We start from the raw sequence: 16,735 nt of genomic DNA on the forward strand, positions 1-16,735 counted from the left end.
GGGGACAGGAGGCATGAATGTACAGTAGTTCTGGTTACAGGTAGGTGGGGGGAGGGTACCTCAGTCACCACAGAAAAGCTGAAAAACCTCTTCTGGGAAGGGGAGAGGGAGAGAGGAAGAGAGTTTACAAAGAGGCCAAGGAATGGGTCCAGGACTCGAGAAGACAGGCTGGAGGCTGTTGTTCCCAGAAGCCCACTGGGTGCGCCCCCCTTCTCCCCTCAGCCCACCTCACCTTGGCTGCACTGCGCAGGTGATCGTAGTACACTTCCTCGATGGCCTGGAAGTAGATGACCCCCTTCAGCTTCGTCTCATGCTTGTCTGCAGAGAAAACAGGGCCGGGCTGAGGAGGCCTGCCCTCCCGCCACTGCTGGAGCCTCCCCGTCTGGGAAATGGGGTGATTCCCAGGCTCCAAACAGAGCCCAACGTGGAGCGCTGAAGAGAGGGTCAGTGCCCAGCCTTGCCCAGAGTCAGGGACGACGAATTAGAACTTCACTCCGATACCACTTCTCACCGACCAAACAGCACACAGTGGGCAAGTCTGGGGAGAGGTGATCTCACAGGGCACAGGCGGCGTGTATACTGGGGAACCCTGAGGGCGGATGTGGCCGTGTCCACCCGAACGAGAAAGGCATTTGCCCTTGGAGCCAATGATTACACTTATGACCAACGTTTACCTCAGACATAACAAATTTACGTGGTTCTTCACCACAACAGTATTTATAGTCTGGAAACAAACCATGCGTCCATCAAGTAGAGCCGGGTTAATAAATTAGAGTTTAGCTCATGATGCGATACTACACCTCTGTTAAACGATACGGAAATATCTCACGGGGTGGGGTGAGAAAGAAAAGAAACCTACATAGATTCAGAAATACACCTTCCAAATGAATCAGATATATTTCCTATAGAAAGACCTGACCTATTAGCTGTACAACAAGGAGGGTGTCATATGCCATTTTTTTTGTGTGTAAGTAAAGGGGTGAGTAAAGGGGTCTGCATTTCTTTACGTTCTAAAGAAACTACAAGGATACACAAGAGATTAATAAAAACGGTTATCTGTTGTGAGGAGGGGCATAATCCTCAATTTAAACCCTTTTACGTGTTTTGATTTTTGAACCCTATGAGTGCATTTACCTATTCAAGTCTAAGAGTGAAAAACAGAAGGCAGAATGCAGCATCTGGAGGCCGAGAGGACAGGAAGGAGCAGGCCAATGGCTGAGGTGACTGTGCCAGCGGGGAGCGACAGGGGGGAGCGACAGGGCGCTGCCAAGGGGAAGCGCGGGGCCCAGGCCATCTCGTCGCGTGGCAGACCCTGCCCAAACCCACAGGCAAAAGGCCACAGAGTCACTAGGCTCAGGTGGTGACGGTGAACAGCCTGCCCCTTGCGGTGCACCTTCCCCGCGCGCCTGTCACTGTAGGCCTGGGTCCCGACCAGGAGCTCTGCTGCAGCCTCCTCCAGTGCCCGCCCCCCTGCCCCTTCGACTCCTCTTCCCTAAGGACAAGGGGCTGAGTGAATCGCACCCTGCTGCCTCAGCCTGCCAGCCTCGCTGCTGTTTCCCTCACGGGGACCCTGCCACCATCTTGGCTTGGCAAAGGCTATTGAGGGGCCGCTGCCACCCCGTCCCTCCAGGCTGGTCTCACATCCTTCCCCTGCACCGACTCAGTTCTATCTGGCCAGGTGGAGCTTCTCACAGGTGCTTAACCCTACACCCTATCTACACTGGAGTGGTCTCCAGCCCATTCCCTTGGCAAACTCCTAGGTGGGCTTCAAGACCACTAGGAATGTCAACACTGTGGTGCCTGCTGGCGCTCTCCTATGCTCCTACAACACGGATGTTCCTCTACAGCACTTACCCTGCTGAATCTGAACCCTCCTTTACACGTGTCCTAGGTCTCCCTCCTCCAACAACAACTATGTTCCTAGCACACAGTAGGGGCACAGTGTTGAATAAATGAGTCCTAGGCCCTGGAATCACCAGCAATCAGAGCTCCTTCCCATAGGAATCTACCATCTAGCGGGGAAGAAAGTGCAGACGTATGGGTATTTATTAGCTATGCGACCCTGGGCATGGCTGGGAACATGACAAGAGCATCTAGACATCACAGGTGGCCAAGGGTGTTAGGTGGGAGCACACAAAGTGTCCAGCACGGCGTCTGGCACCTTATGTGGCGTCTGTTACATCATATGCCCTTGGGCTGATGTTACACGGCAGACAGCCCCTGTGTAATACTGTGTAACACAAGGGTTATATATAGCAGCAGGCAGGACTCATTCCCAGTAAGGTGGGGCCAGGGCAGGCGTCACAGAGGTCATATCTGATCTGGACCCTGCAGAATAGAGGAGCTCCACCAAGTCAGTGGGAGGAGGTTCCAGGATTGGGAGATGGCAAATTCAAGGCAAGAGCGGGCACGTCACACCCAGGACCCAGATCAGGCCCCAGGCCCATCTTCCTCTGACTCTTCCCTCTTGGGACAAGGACACAGCCCCACCCTGGCCCCTAGGCCTGGCCATCCCTCCAGTGGTGGTCTGTTCCCACCTCTTCCTTCACTGGCAACAGTATCTGCTCCAGCCTCCGCTTCCTTACCACCCACCTCGCCTCATCTTGTGCAATCAGGCTCCTGCCCAGCTCCAATCCCTGAATGGAAGGGCTTTTGGGTCCACATTATTTTCGGCCTTTCTGCAGTGCCCCTCATCACTGGCGACACTCCATGTCTCCAAATGTCTGCTCCTTTGGCTGGCTTCCCTCCCCGCTTCCGCCCCTCATCTGAATCTTCCTTCATTTCACAGACATTAAGGAAGGTCAGGAAAGCCAAGTGCCAGCCCAGCCCCTGGCCTGTGGCCTTGGGCCTCCCGCCCCCTCCCCCTCTGCCAGACCTTCCCCTTCCTCCTTCCCCTGGGTACAGCCCTTTGCCTCTTCTCTGCTCTGAGGTCCAACCGCCCGGGTTCAGTTTCAGCTCTGCCGCTTGGCAGCTGTGGGTCCTTCGGGAATTTACTTAACCTCTCTGAACCTCTGACCTCTGTTCCTGGTCCATAAAATGGGTATCAAACAGTGCTTCCCGCACAAGATGATGATGAAAGGTAAACGGGATGATGCATTTGCGGTGCTTAGCACAGCACTGGGTCCATGCAGTGCTAAGTATGACCTGCTATTGCTAGGACTCCAGCACACTCAACTTAAACCCTGACCTTTCTCCTAAACTCAGATGTCTCAGAGGTACTTCATCCTCAACATGCCTAAAATGGAGCTCCTCTCCCCAGGCCTGTTTCTCTCAAATCCCCACAAAGTCCCAGCCCAGCCCAGGTGGAAACATGGGGACACATGCACCTCTGCCTCTCCTGCCTCCCCTTCTCAGGAAGGCTTCTTAGAGGAGGTGGCACTTGGTTAGGGACCAGAAGTTAGAAGAAATGCAGGCACTCCAGGCCTGGGTATCGCTGGCACCAGACACTCAAGCCCTCTCCTTCCAGCCTCTGAACGGGATTGCTCTTCGTGGCTTTACACTTGGGTGGGGCTGGGTGACTGGCTGAGAAGACAGGGCATTTAATGTCAATGTGAGGTGCAATTAGGCTTCTCTTTACACTCTGCCACTGTGGCCAGCCATACTCTAAAAATGCATGCTCTCAAAAGGAACACTGATACGGAGGGGAGCAGAGCCCCCCTGCCCAACCCACAATGTACAAGGACATGTATCGGGTAAGAAAGGAAACTGTGGTTTTGAGGCACGAGGATCTCAGGACTGCTTGTTCCCCCACTCACCCCAGCTTCTCCCAACTTGCGTGCCACACAGCCTCCTGCATCTCAAGTGGGAACCATCCACGGGGAACTCCAGGGTGGAGGGAGCAGAGGGAGCGGGCCGCGCCAGTGAGCCTGTCCCCAGGGCTATCCTGAGCGCTCCCTGGCACGCTCAGCTGCTTGTCTTAGAGTCTCCGAGGGAACTTGCCCAAGGCGGCATCCACAGGACTCCACATGCCCACAGAGCCTGCGTGTCCCCTACAGCATGACCCATGGTGCATTGCTTTCACAATTTTCTTCACAATCTGCCTCCCTGACAACAGGCTCCAAGGGACAGAGCTGTAGCCACCCTGCTCCTCACCAAGGCCTAGAACAGTGCCCAGAACTTACTCTGTGCTCAGAAATACTGCCAAATGCGTGAATGAACAAAAAACGAAGGCGGACCAAGTACACTCTGTACACTGTCAGGAGGGGAGAACAAGACCCAGCTCAAGCCCTGCCCCCCCCCACCCCCTCACTAGTAAGCTTGGCCTCCTTCCAGAAGACCGGCTATCCTGGGTGACAGCCCAAGGGTTATGGGAACTCACCCACATAATAGGAAAGGGTGCGCTTGAGCCGGTCAAAGACAAACCAGCGCTTCTTCCATGATTTAATCTTGCCGCCCATCTTGACCAAGTAGCCGCGGCAGACCTGGTGAGAAGCAGGAGTGAGGAAGGACCCAATGTGCAGCCCCCAACCTCTATTCCCAGAGCAGCATAAAAGCTGTCACCTGTGCCTGTATTGTGGGGGGCTGTGCCCCACACCTCTTCAGGCCTGGACACCACGTCCCGGGACAGAGACCTCTGGTTTAGGCAGGAACTGGCGCCACTATTCCGAGGGCCTAGGAGTTGCCCAGACTACGGGGTCCTCTCCCCAGCGCCATACACCCACCCCGTACCTTGCTGCTAAGCACCACGTGCAGGCAGGTATCAACACCATGGCCGGACGACTCGATGTGGGTCTTCAGGTCAAAGTCCTCCTTCCGGATTGGCAGGTAGCGGGTCAGGGGTCGTGCCTGGGAGCAGAGGGCAGGGTCTGCAGAGTCGCCTCTCTTTCCCCATCATTTCCCTGACCAGGTCTGTTGGCTTCAGTGTGGAACCCCCATTCCTGCATCACTCTCTCCCACCCCCAGGGCTGTCACTCTGGTTTCACAGGGTTTGTGGAAAAGCAGAGACCGGGCAGCCCTGGTGGCTCGGCAGTTTAGCGCCGCCTGCAGCCCGGGGTGTAATCCTGGAGACCCGGAATCGAGTCCCACGTCAGGCTCCCTGCATGGGGCCTGCTTCTCCCTCTGCCTGTGTCTCGGCCATTCTCTCTCTCTCATAAATGAATAAATGAAATCTTTAAAAAAATAAAATAAAAAAGAAAAGAAAAGCAGAGACCTAGTGGGCTAGCAATGCAACCTTGGCCCAGGCAAACTGCTGAGTGGCACCATGCCTCGGTTTCCCCACCTAGGACCAAGACACAGCCATCCCTGTCTTATCTCTGCCCCTCGGCTCTTTCCTGGGCTGAACAGAATAAAGCAAGAGGCCAGATGTGAGCACACTTTGGAAAGAAAAGCCCAATCAGCAATCCAGCCTCTGACTTCCCATGTCACAAGGCCTCTCTGGGCCTTGCTTTCTTTATATGTAAAACAAGGGCTTTGAACTAGATAATCACAAAAGCCTGTTCCATCTCAAAAATTCTGATGCTAACTAGAACTCTCAGCTGACTGGATGTTTTTTCTACTCTTCCTTTCCCGGAAGAATGCTAGAATTGCAAGAAAAGAAAACATCATAAATTATTTAGAGAAAAAAACAAAATGTACAGCTTTCAGGAGGTGCCCTGAGGATGGGCTGGCTCGCCCACACCCACAGCGGACACCGGTGGCCCCTCAGTGATGCCTAAGCCCCTGGACAGGGGGCTGGGGGACAGAGGAGCACAGGGGCCACTGACTGGGCAGCAAAGGAGCTAAACTGAAGTTTCTGATTATTTTTTTCATGTTTATTTTTGAGAGAGAGAGAGAAAGTGTGCTTGAGCGGGCAGAGGGAGAGGAGAAGCCCAAGCAGGCTCCACGCTCAGCACAGAGCCCGATGTGGGGCTCAATCTCACGGCCTCAAGATCATGACCTGAGCTGAAATCAAGAGTCAGACGCTTAGCTGACAGAGGCACCCAGGCACCCCCTGGTTATTTCTTAATCCCCAAACCCAATTCAGGTGGCCCACCCCTTAGAATTCATGTTGCATCATAAGACATCAGGGAGCTGTGGTCACCAGTCCCTGCTGAGGAAGATCCTAAAGGACCCCCTCCCTGGGAGGGGGTGGGGAGTCTAGAAGATCCAGTAGGAAGGGACAGCCTGTCTGAGTCCCCTAGGCTCTCAGAGTTGGGGGGTGGCCAGGATCTGAGACCAGAGACACAGGTAGAGCTCCTTATACAACCTAACTTCAATTTGCACCTTCAACTATCCTGCTCCAATCTTCTGCGTCAGGAAAAAGCTCAGGATTCCTGTCTCAGAACTAGTACAGTTCTCTCTTGGAGATGCCAACCATCAGTCAGAGCGACACCACCTGCTGGTGGGGGGACTGGAGCTGCAAGTCTGGTGGAGTGAGGGCCACTGGGAAGGCCCCAACACACACACACACACACACACACACACACACACACACACACAGGTCTCCGTTCCTGGGGCTGAATGAGTCCCAAGCAGTCTTTTCTGGGGGAGAACAGGCTTTACAGCCCCACAGGGCTACCCTGGGCTACCCCTAGCCCTCCACGGCCCCACCCTCAAGGACACCCCCAGCACCCGCTTACCTGGGAAAACTGTTTCTCTCGCATCTTGACCTCCTTCTCCACCAGCTGCTGCCTCCTGGCGCTCTCGCTCTGTAGCCTCCGTTCCACCTGTTCTCGCCTCCTCCGTTCCTCCTCCAGGGCCTGCCGCCGGAGCTCCATCTCCCGCTCCTGCCCCCAAAGCAAGGGGTCAGCGCCCACAGCTGCCTTCCTCCTCCCCTTCCCCAAGGCTGGGGCGGGGCTGCAGGACACACCCACTTCAGAGGGGAGCCCGGCCAGCCAGAGGGAGCATCACCCTCAAAACCCACGCTCTGCAAGCACCCTCCCAGTAAGGTTAAATGCTTTGGAGTGACGCCATGCGGGCTTCAGATCCGGGCTCTGCGGCCAGGATGAGGTGTGTGAACCTGACAAAATCATTTAAACCCCCTGGGCCTCTGCTGTCTCATCTGCAAAATGGGGCCAAGAGTGCCTCCCTACAGGGATTATAGAGAAAATGACATGAGGTCGTGTATGCAAACGCCCATCACTGATCCCAGCAGCGAAAAATACACGGGCTCCTACGCTTTTTACCTGAATGCCTAGACACGGATCACCTAAGTGACTTATCCTGATACTGAATATATTCAGTAGCTGTTCCCTAATCACTGGGGCCCTATGAAACCAAGTTACAAACATTCGTAGTCAAACTTTAAATTTTAGGGGTTAGAAATGAACTTACAGAAGCCCTTCTTAAAAAACTTTAAAAGTTAAAAAAACACAAACACTTTAAAAGTCATTAGAACAAATCATCAAACACAAAGCACGTCAGTGATGTTTTGTGTCCTCATCAGCAGTAACCTACACCGTCAGCTCCGGTTTGCCATTTCTTCCCAGCTCAAAACTTAGCCGAATCTCCTTTCTCCCTGTTTGCCAAGAGCTGCTTGTGCATTTGCCCTCCTTTGATGGCGGTACGTACAACTGAGAGGCCTTCTTCTCTGGGTGGCCTGGCCACTGCCTCCTGCTCCCCAGGTCTCTCCCTCATCTCCAGAGACGCAAAGCGCCAGAGGGTGGAGACAGAACAGCCCCTGCAGACCCCCCACCCCTCATCCTCTTCCCCAGGCCTATGCTCCTCAGCCTGGCGGTGCCCAGATCCCCCACTGGTCCCCACTGTGGGCCCGTGGGCAGCAGGCAGGGCCTCCCTCAACCCTTCATCCTCCCTGCATCCTCTCCACCAACATCTCTGCACCGGCCTAGACACCTGCCTGCTCTTCTAGCCCTACACCTCGAGCCCTCCATTCCCACTTTTCCTTACCACCCCCAAGAGGAATGACTGGCCACTCGGGTGGACAAGAATCAGAATTCCTATGGCGGCCAAAACACCCACAGAGGCAAACCTAAGAAGGCTGGGAGTCGTTATATGGGGGATTCGTCGTGGACAGCGATTACAGTGCTGCCTCTCTTCCTAAGAGCCGTGAGACCTGCCACATCAGCAGGCCTCCTCCGCTTGAGAACGCAAACTTTAGAACACTTTCTTCCGGGGCGCCTGGGTGGTTCAGCGGTTGAGCATCTGCCTTTGGCTCAGGTCCTGGGATCGAGTCCCACAATGCGCTCCCCGCAGGGACCCTGCTTCTCCCTCTGCCTGTGTCTCTGCCTCTCTGTCTCTCATGAATATATAAATAAAATCATTAAATAAATAAACAAAACACTTTGTTCCTCCAGGGAAGGTCTCTTGGAGACTAGGGGTGGGACCCAGGCCCCCGGGCAGCTCAGGCCTGCCTCACCCTGGACTCCATGAGCCGGCTCTTCTCGGCGTGTGCCTCTTTCAGCATCTTCTCCATCTCCTCGATTTTGCCCACATCCAGGCCGCTCGCACTGGGGGAGTGGAAGAGTGGTGGCATCAAGGGGCAGGGAGGCGGCTGGCAGAGGCCGAGCAGGACCCCCGCGGGGGCGGGTACCTGGACATGTTGTCGGGCGAGCAGGCCGAGTTGCCGCCCGTGGAGATGCTGGTCTCCATGCTGTCGGAGCTCTCCAGGCTCAGGGTGTCATAGGCGTGCTCGCCCTCCTCCCCGCGCTCCCGGCCAGCCGGCAGGTGGTGCAGGATGGAGTGGTGCATGAGCGGGGGGAAGCCCGAGGGGCCCGGGGGGAAGGGGGCCGCCCCGTGCAGGGCGTCCCACTGGCACTGTGCCTCGGCCGCAGCCTTCTGCTTCAGCTCGGCCAGGCGCCGCCGCTGCTCCTCGATCACCTGCTGTCCTGCAGGAGGGACGGGGTAGGGGATCACAGCGGGCCCTCTGGGAGACACTGGCAGCATCACAGAGGGAAAATGTGAGCAGGGAAAGGTCGGCCGCAGGGCCCACCCCTCAGCACGCCCCCCAGCTTCCCTAAAGCCCCCCCGCCCAGCTCCAGGTCTGGCTGCCCCGCCAGCATTTCGGTCGCCTGCACAACTGGCCACAGCCACGTAGTCTGGCTTCCAGGCTCCTTCTGCACCCTGAGCCTCATGGGGCACTGACCCTGCCAGGGCAGTGCCTCCGGCTCACAACCAGGCTCACAACCATCGCCTGAATAGCAGGGCAGGATGCATGCACCAACCTGCCTGCCGGGGGAGCGGGGAAGGGAAGAGGGGGCAAGGTCTGTGAGCAGGATGTCCATGCAGCCCCAGCTGTGATGCAGAAGCAAAAGCAACACCAGCAGGAAAGAAGGGGAGACAAGGCGAAGCACAGCTGAGGCAGGAGCCGGCTAGGCTCGAGGGGCAAGGCCAGCCGGACACCCCATCCCTGCTCAGCCGGGGAGCCTGCCGGGGAGGTGTGAAGATCTGAGCAGGATACGTCATGCGGACGCCCAGGCGGGGCTGCCTGACCAAAGCAATGCCCCCAGTGACTAACGCTCTACCTGCTGGGTCGTCTGCTGGGGGGGGCTCTGCAGGAAGCGACTCGCCTGGTGTGGGGGCCCCGGGCAGAGGGTAGGGTGGAGAGACACAGAGGGGATGAGACGAGAGAGAGGCACAGACACGGGCTTTCAAAACAACCAAAATGCACACAGGCAACAAGGACTCAGGGAACCACTTCAGGAGGCCGTCGGGTGCATCCCCTGCCTCCAGACAGGGAGGGCAAGGTCCATCCCAACTCAGGCCAACAGGCATCTCCCTTCTTTGCTGGGCTCTCTGGGGAAGATCGCACGCCCCCAACCCTTAGTCTCTTGATAAATATCCAGGAAGCTCTTCTTCAGATATTGAATCTAAATGCTTTCTGCTCTTGCCTAGAACTCAATTAAAGCAAAAACACCCTGCAAAAGGTGTGGCATCGGGGGTGGAGGTGGTGGTGGCAGATATCCAGGGCCCCCCCGGGAGAGCAGGCGGGCTGGCATGGCAGCCACTCACCCTTCTGCTGCAGGGCCAGCTGGCGCTTGGTCTCAATGTCCTGCAGCGTGGCCGCCAGGTTGCGAGGAAGGCTGCCTGTGCCGTTCTGGGCAAGTAGGGCACTCTGGTGGGGAGGGGGGTAATGGAGCACTTGGACCTAGGGCTTGGAAGACACCCCCCCTTCCCGTCCCAAGGCTTTCCTGGGCAGCTTTGACCTCTCCCCAGTGTCACAGTCTCCAACGCCCTACCACCGCCATGCCACATGCACAGCCCACCCACTGTCCTCAGACCTTTGGGGAGGGGCTCCGGCCCAGAGTAGCCACGCTGAGCTGCGAAGAAGAGGAAGAAGAGCCAGAGGAGGAGGGGAGGGGGCCACTGCGGGTCCGGGGCAGGGGGCTGGTGGCCTCACCATCCATCTTGGAGCGGTAAACCTGGAGGGAAGAGACCCCACCTGGTGAGCTGCGGCTCCCCCACTAGCCGCCACCCCCATGTCACCTAGGCTGGCTGTGATCCAGGTACTGCCCAGGCACCAGGACCTCCAGGGCCATTTCTAGCAGACAACAGCATTCAGCTTCTCAGGCCAGCCCAACAGATGGGTGTTATTGGCAGCTGCCAGGCCTCTTTCCCAGGCAATTCTTCTCCGGGTCCCACCCAAGGTCTCAGAAAAGGTCATGCAAATCGACATTCACATCAGTTGGGCAGAGTCATGCGGGAGACCAACTGAAAGCCAACTGAAGGGTTCCTTCTGATCCCACCTCGGCCACTACCAGGCTGTGTGACCCTGGGCTATGTACCTCCCAGCTCTGGGCCCTGGCTTCCTTATCTGCAAAAGGACGGAGCAGGGCTAGACAAAGTAACTGTCAAGCTCCCTCACAGCTCTTCTGTTTGCTGAAATATGGGGTCTGGAGTCAAGAACCCCGGCTCTTGGCACAGGCTCTGGTACTTCCTAGTCATGTGGCCTTGGGGACATGACTTATCTTCTCGGGGCCCCAGTGTTTACTCTGTAAAATCAGAGTTAACTGTGCTGATGATGACGTGAATCAAGGTATGTAAAAATTTCTAACCAGTTGGACCCAAAGTAAAGGTGCCTCATGTGCTGGAGGAATCAAACTCCTCCCAAAGGCAGCAGGGAATTTGAGCTGAGACGACAAACTTAGAGGTGCAGTGCCTGCACACCAGGAGGGAATCTTGAACACTGGGGTTCTGGGCACACCCACAGGCCAGTGGAATGTGCCCTGACACCTGTCCCCACATCATGTCCGCAGCTTGCTACAGGGTCAGGTAGGCCTGTACCCTCCACAGAAATACCAGGGAGGCCTGGATGTGTCCTCAGGGCTGTTACTTCACCCCTGGGTAGACCTGGAGAGCAAAATGCTGGCAGTTCTCCTCGGACACACTAGTTCTGGTTATAACAGGCCCAAAAATGTGTCAGGCCCCCCAAACTGAGTAAGAAACTCCGAGGTTGAGGGCTGCCAGGGACAGAGCAGAGCTACAGTCCGCTGGAGCACGAGGCACCAAACCCATCCCAACCTGACTGCTGTTCCTGAACCCCCTTCCACCAGACAGGCAAGCCTGGCTGTCACCCTTAGACTCGGGGGGGTGGGGGACCCTAGCTGCTCAATGTGCTAGGATGGCTGCCCATGAGGAAATCTCGGAGGCCAGAGGCCCCCCTGCTGCCCTGACTCAACTGACCCCCACCATCTCTGGTGGTGCTGTGAGGCTGCTGGACGGACAGGAGGTGCCCAGGGCAGAGAGAGCAGGGCTCGGGGAGGGATGGGCAGTGAGATAGGGCGTTACCTGAAGCTGCCGGGAAGCTTTGGCGGGCAGAGGCGGGGGGGAGGAGCGTGGGGAGGCTGCAGCGGGGCCGGTCCCCAGCCCGGCCATCAGCTCCTGGTACCACTGCTCTAAGTCTACAGCAGGGAGCAGCAGCTCCTCCATCTGGAGTGAGGCGTGGGGAGGGGGCGTGGGGAACAGGTGAGGAGGGGAAGGAAGGGGAAGGGTGGAGGATGAGTAAAGGCCACGATTGGTACCAGGAAGGTAAGGGAGGAAGGGAAGAAGGACAGCATAAAGAGAAGGAGGAGAAAAACAGTGAGAGAACAGTTGCCATGAACACACCAAGGGCAAAGAGGAACAGTCAGGACACCACTCCCAGACCAGAGACTCGTGCTGTGTCAACCACGACGCCAGCCGGCCAGCGCCCACAGGCACTGAGCACTCCCCGGGGCTGGCCTGGAGCTCAGACGCTGGGAAGCAGCGGTGGCACACGCACGCACACGCACACACACAGAGCCACGCCAGCAGCGGGCTGAGGGTGGCACAACACAGAGACCACCAACCTTGGGTGAAGGCGTGAGAGAAGCAGAGGAGGAGGAAGAGGGCAGCACGGGAGGAAGGCAGGTGGTGGGAACCAGGTCCCGGGAGGCAGAGGCCCAGAAAGGCAGGCCCGTCGCGGGGGCTGTGGGCACGGGTGAGGTGCCCCACATCACCTTTAGCTGCTCAAGCGTCACGTACTTGGGGGGAGGCCAGGATGCAGGAGGGAATACAAGAGGTTAATGGAACTGCAAACCAGATGGCCCTGCCCATGGACAAGGGAAAGGTAACCATCACAGGAAGCACACAGCAGCAGAGGCTTGCAGAGCCCAGGAAGGCGAATCCTCTCAGGATGACACCCTCAAGCCAGAGCAGAAGGCCTGCCCCACCTTGAGACCATCAGGAGCTGAAGCTCCCAAGGCCCCAGAGAAGAGAGGGAAGCACTCCCAACGCCCCTTATGCTAGCTGCACTTCCCCCTCACCGCTGAAGACACACCCTATCATCCCCCAAACCCCACCCCAGCCTGAGGGACGAGATGGGCATCCATGAGGCACAGGTGGGCTCACTCAGTGGCTGGTACCTCACTGTCGGGCAGGGGCTGGGCGAACACGCTGGGGGAGGTGGCGGAAGCATGGGGGTCCAAGCGGAAGCACAGCTGGAGAACCTCTGCCAGGCTCACATACTCCTAGGGTGCCCGGTGGGAGGGGCAGGGATGGGCAGAGAAGAGGTTAACAGGGTACAGCCGGGTACCCAACACCTACACTCCATGCCTCGGGGCCATCACTCCATTCAATCAAGATCCAAAGCAGGGGTGGGGAGCCCAGCTGCCTCCTGTGACTGGAGACAAGCAGGCGGTGGGGGGAGAAAAACGCAGCCAGAACTGTCCAAAGGCTCTTCGTGACCTCTACTTCTGAGGCTGCCTGGGTATCCAGGCCCTGCCCCAGGCAGACCCTGAAGGCCTACCCCTGGGTTTGCTCTGGGCTAGGGACAGGAGAAGCCTAGGTAAGGCCTTCCAAGGGCCCACAGAAGATCAAGACCCAGCTCCCAGAGAACCTTCTGTCTCCAACACATCAGGCATCTGCAATGGGGCACGCACACACAGCACAGAACACCAGCTAATGTTCCCAGAGTGTCTCCTCACACCCCATCTGCTGGGGCAGGAGCTGGAAGGGTTGGGAGTAGAGACACCACTAGGGGGTGAGCTAGACGGGCTCTGCGAGAGAGACCCTAGCAGGGAACGGCTCAAAGCCCAAGTGGAAAAATGGGCCTGCTGCCCAAGGGTTAGTACTTGGAGAGACATTAGCACATTAGACTGTGGGGCGGGAGGGCAGGGCCTGTCACATTCCCTGAGCTTACCGAGGTGCTGGGGGCAAGGCAGGCATCCAACATGCACACTGGGTGCACAGGACCCTAAGCCTGCCCCATCCAGGGGGATCCCCAGCCTGGCCTAGCTGCAGAGAGCGACTGTCCTCCAGGGGTTAAGGAAAAGGAAAACAAGCTGGAGGATCCAGTGGGTTGTGAGAATTGATGAACAGCATGCAGAATACATGCACGTTAATATGCAGATTGGTGCTGATTTTGCACGGGCTGCTCAGGCCCTCTCTGGAACAGCAGGATGGCACACTCACTCAAACTCTCACAAACTCTGGCCAAGGGGTTACGGCCCACACACCCTGCAGCTGGGCCCATGGGAGAAGCTGTAGGCAGAGGCTCAGCAAGCAAGCAGACAGGCAGTGGGCACAGCAGGGCGGGCAGTCGGCTGGGATTACCTCTTGTGCTTTGGGGCAGAGCTGAGTGGAAGCAGGTTGGGTTAGGGGGACAGAGAAGGCCCCGGGCTGAGAAGACCCTGGGAAAGGGACCAGAGTCGCCGACCCCAGCCCCACCTCTGAGGACTCGGAGATGAGCAGTTCAGCCTACAGAGAGGGTACAGGGTGAAGGGCCTCACCCCTCTCGCAGCCCAACCACCCCACCCCAGGCCTCAGTTGCTTGTGCAGTGAGGCAGGGAGGAAGGGAAAGAGCTCGGGAAGCAGGACACGTCCTGGTTGGACCTTATACCCCACGCATGCAAAGACTCCAGAAAGACGCTTAAGGGATGTCAGCGCCCACCTCTCAGCCAAGAGCCTAGCTCCAGACTGAAGCCCAAGGAGCTCCGAGCTCAGGACCCTGAGTTTCCTGTGCTCCCCCTCGAGGGGAGTCTGCCCAGCCCTGGCCCTCTCCAAACCTCCGAGCTGCCCATCCTCCCCACTCATGCCGCCTGAATCCCCCAGGTGGATTTAATCACTCAAAATGGCAAGATCTGTAAGCTCCTGGGAGCCAGAAAGGCAAGTGAAAAGCAGCAGCTAGTAGCCACAGAAGGTCAAATCCCAGAAGTCAGAGCCACTCCAGCTCAGGAAAACGTCCCCATCCTCCACCTCAGCTACTGCGCTGCAGGTGCCCCATGCTGCTCCAGAGCCTCCCGAGAGACCCACTGGGTTGAAGTAGGGCTGAGCCCCACACGTTACCTCTTTGAGGGTGGACGTGGTCTTCGGGAAGGGCCTGCCTCCTGTGAGTGAGTGGTATCTTCCCTCCAACATAGTCAGTCTCTCCTTCTCCTGCAAGCCACAAGTGGCCGGGTCAGAACAGAGTGGGGGCAATGGCATAGGAGATGACCAAGTGAAGGGGGTCCTGTGTGGCCGGGAAAGCGCACCCCCACCCCGCCCGAGCCTCTCTGCACTGTCTCCCGCTTCCCCATCCTGCCCCAACCCTGAGCCCCCCAGCCCACTGGGACTGGGGCCTACCTTCTGCAGCAGCTGCAGGGAAGCATTCTTGTCCCTCGCTAGGCGCTCGGACTCCTGCACGGCCTGGGCCCGGATCTGCCCCGCCTGACTGTCCAGGACTGCCAGGCGCTCCTGGAGGGGAGGGGGATGGTCCGTCAGGCCTGGGAGACCACAGGGCTGAGCCCGCAGTGAGACCCTTAGCTTGGGTGAAGGGAATCAACCAGCTCTTCTGCTTGGCTTCAACTCACTCCAGGAAAACAGGCAACTATGGTCAGCTCCTGCCCTCGGCCCTCCCTGTACCAGTGACTCCGAAGCCAACAGGCACACCAGCCAGAACCCGAGGCCCCAGATGTCCCCTCCCCACTGTCAACAAGTCTAGAACCTCGGACACACTGAAGAGTTCTCCGCCTGCCCCACCCCCACTGCCACCCCCAAGTCCAGGGGGCGCCTTCCTGCTGCCTTCTAGCCTGTACCTTTCATCAGCCTCCTGCTGCCGACTCTTGACTTTCTGATGCACCGCAACAAACACCTTCTTAAAATGGCCTTGGAGTTTTGTTTTTGTTTGCTTACCTGAATTTTCTAACCCACATACATATATGGATTCGAAAAAATACACACACACACACACACACACACACACATATAATTTGAATAATTTTTTAAAAATCCACAGTGAGGTTAAATCACTCCTCTTCTCAAACCCTTTGAGTGACTCACTACTCACAGGCCAGAGCACAGACTCCTAAGCCAGCATTTGAGGGCTCCTGGAACTGGGCCTACACTCTTCCACCTCCCAAGCCCCCCAGGTGCCCCCAGCCTGGCCGTGGGGTACACTAAGCTGCAACCTGCATGCTCTCAGGCCTAACACTGCCCCCTTAGTCCAGGAGAGCTGGCCCTGTCTTTCCACTACCCGGAAAGGAGCTCCTTATCCTCCAAGATCAGATGGAGCACTACCTTTTCTCCAACATCTTCCTCAATCACCAATTTCTCTGCTCCTTCCTCTGTGCTCAATTATTCTGTAGCACATCTGCCTCATATTACTGGTACTTCTGACCATGAATCTCGATCATCACCCCACCCAGGCTGTCAGATCCAAGATCAGGGTCAGTGTCTTTTCTATCTCCATAACCCCAGTAGGGCTTGTGAGAAAGAAGGACTGGGGGGGGGGGGGGGTTGGGGGGGGTTGGGGAAAATGGGCTGGGTTAATCCCAGGAGGGCTTCCTGAAAGAAGTGGCCTTAAACCACCACCTTTAAGAGAAATATGTGAGTGAGGAGGGAGGAAAGAAGGGAGCTGTCCAGAATGTGGGGTCAGCCCAAGGAGTAAACTCTGCTAAATAAATAGCAAGATCTGCTATTTATTAAGAAACTGTCCCAGAAACTCCATTAAATGCTTTGCATGTTATCTCATTTAATCCTCTTTTGAGGTAGGTGCCTTTATGCCCATTTTACAAGAACACTGACAAAGGGGCAAGCTGGGTGGCTCAGTTGGTTAAGCATCTGACTTCGGTTCAGGTCGTGATCTCTGGGTCCTGCCTGTAATCAAGTCCCCCTCTGCCCACCCTGTGGGGCTCCCTGCTCAGCTGGTAGTCTGCTTCTCCCTGTCTCTTTGCCCCTCCCCCCACTTGAAGGCACTTGCACACACACACTCTCTCTCAAATAAATAAACAAAATCTTAAAAAACAAACAAACAAACAAAAACACTGACACTTAGAAGCTAGTAAGTGCTAGAGTTGGGATTAGAACCCAATCTGGGGATCCCTGGGTAGCGCAGCGGTTTAGCGCCTGCCTTTGGCCCAGGGCGCGA

The 16,735-nt window shown here is 56.9% G+C and overlaps 1 protein-coding gene across 50 annotated transcripts in view; it reads right to left on the reverse strand.

The window, feature by feature from the left end:
• The window catches only part of PHLDB1 (pleckstrin homology like domain family B member 1), a 46,411-nt gene that overhangs the window by 2,015 nt on the left and 27,661 nt on the right, over nt 1-16,735 (reverse strand). For 9 of the 50 annotated variants that reach the window (XM_072729612.1, XM_072729603.1, XM_072729604.1 and 6 more), the window contains 12 exons: nt 14,953-15,063; nt 14,677-14,766; nt 11,662-11,802; nt 10,155-10,295; nt 9,886-9,988; nt 8,468-8,762; nt 8,294-8,384; nt 6,558-6,704; nt 4,669-4,785; nt 4,319-4,421; nt 233-318; nt 60-92 (listed from right to left, as the gene is read on the reverse strand). In XM_072729612.1, coding sequence (XP_072585713.1) covers nt 60-92; nt 233-318; nt 4,319-4,421; nt 4,669-4,785; nt 6,558-6,704; nt 8,294-8,384; nt 8,468-8,762; nt 9,886-9,988; nt 10,155-10,295; nt 11,662-11,802; nt 14,677-14,766; nt 14,953-15,063 — 1,458 coding nt within the window. Of the gene's footprint in view, nt 1-59; nt 93-232; nt 319-4,318; nt 4,422-4,668; nt 4,786-6,557; nt 6,705-8,293; nt 8,385-8,467; nt 8,763-9,398; nt 9,444-9,885; nt 9,989-10,154; nt 10,296-11,661; nt 11,803-14,676; nt 14,767-14,952; nt 15,064-16,735 lie in introns of all 50 variants that reach the window. The other 41 variants (XM_072729620.1, XM_072729618.1, XM_072729628.1 and 38 more) reach the window with 7 other exon arrangements.

The sequence above is a fragment of the Vulpes vulpes genome, chromosome 12 (genome assembly GCF_048418805.1).
Source record: "Vulpes vulpes isolate BD-2025 chromosome 12, VulVul3, whole genome shotgun sequence".
NCBI classification, from domain to species: Eukaryota; Metazoa; Chordata; class Mammalia; order Carnivora; family Canidae; genus Vulpes; species Vulpes vulpes.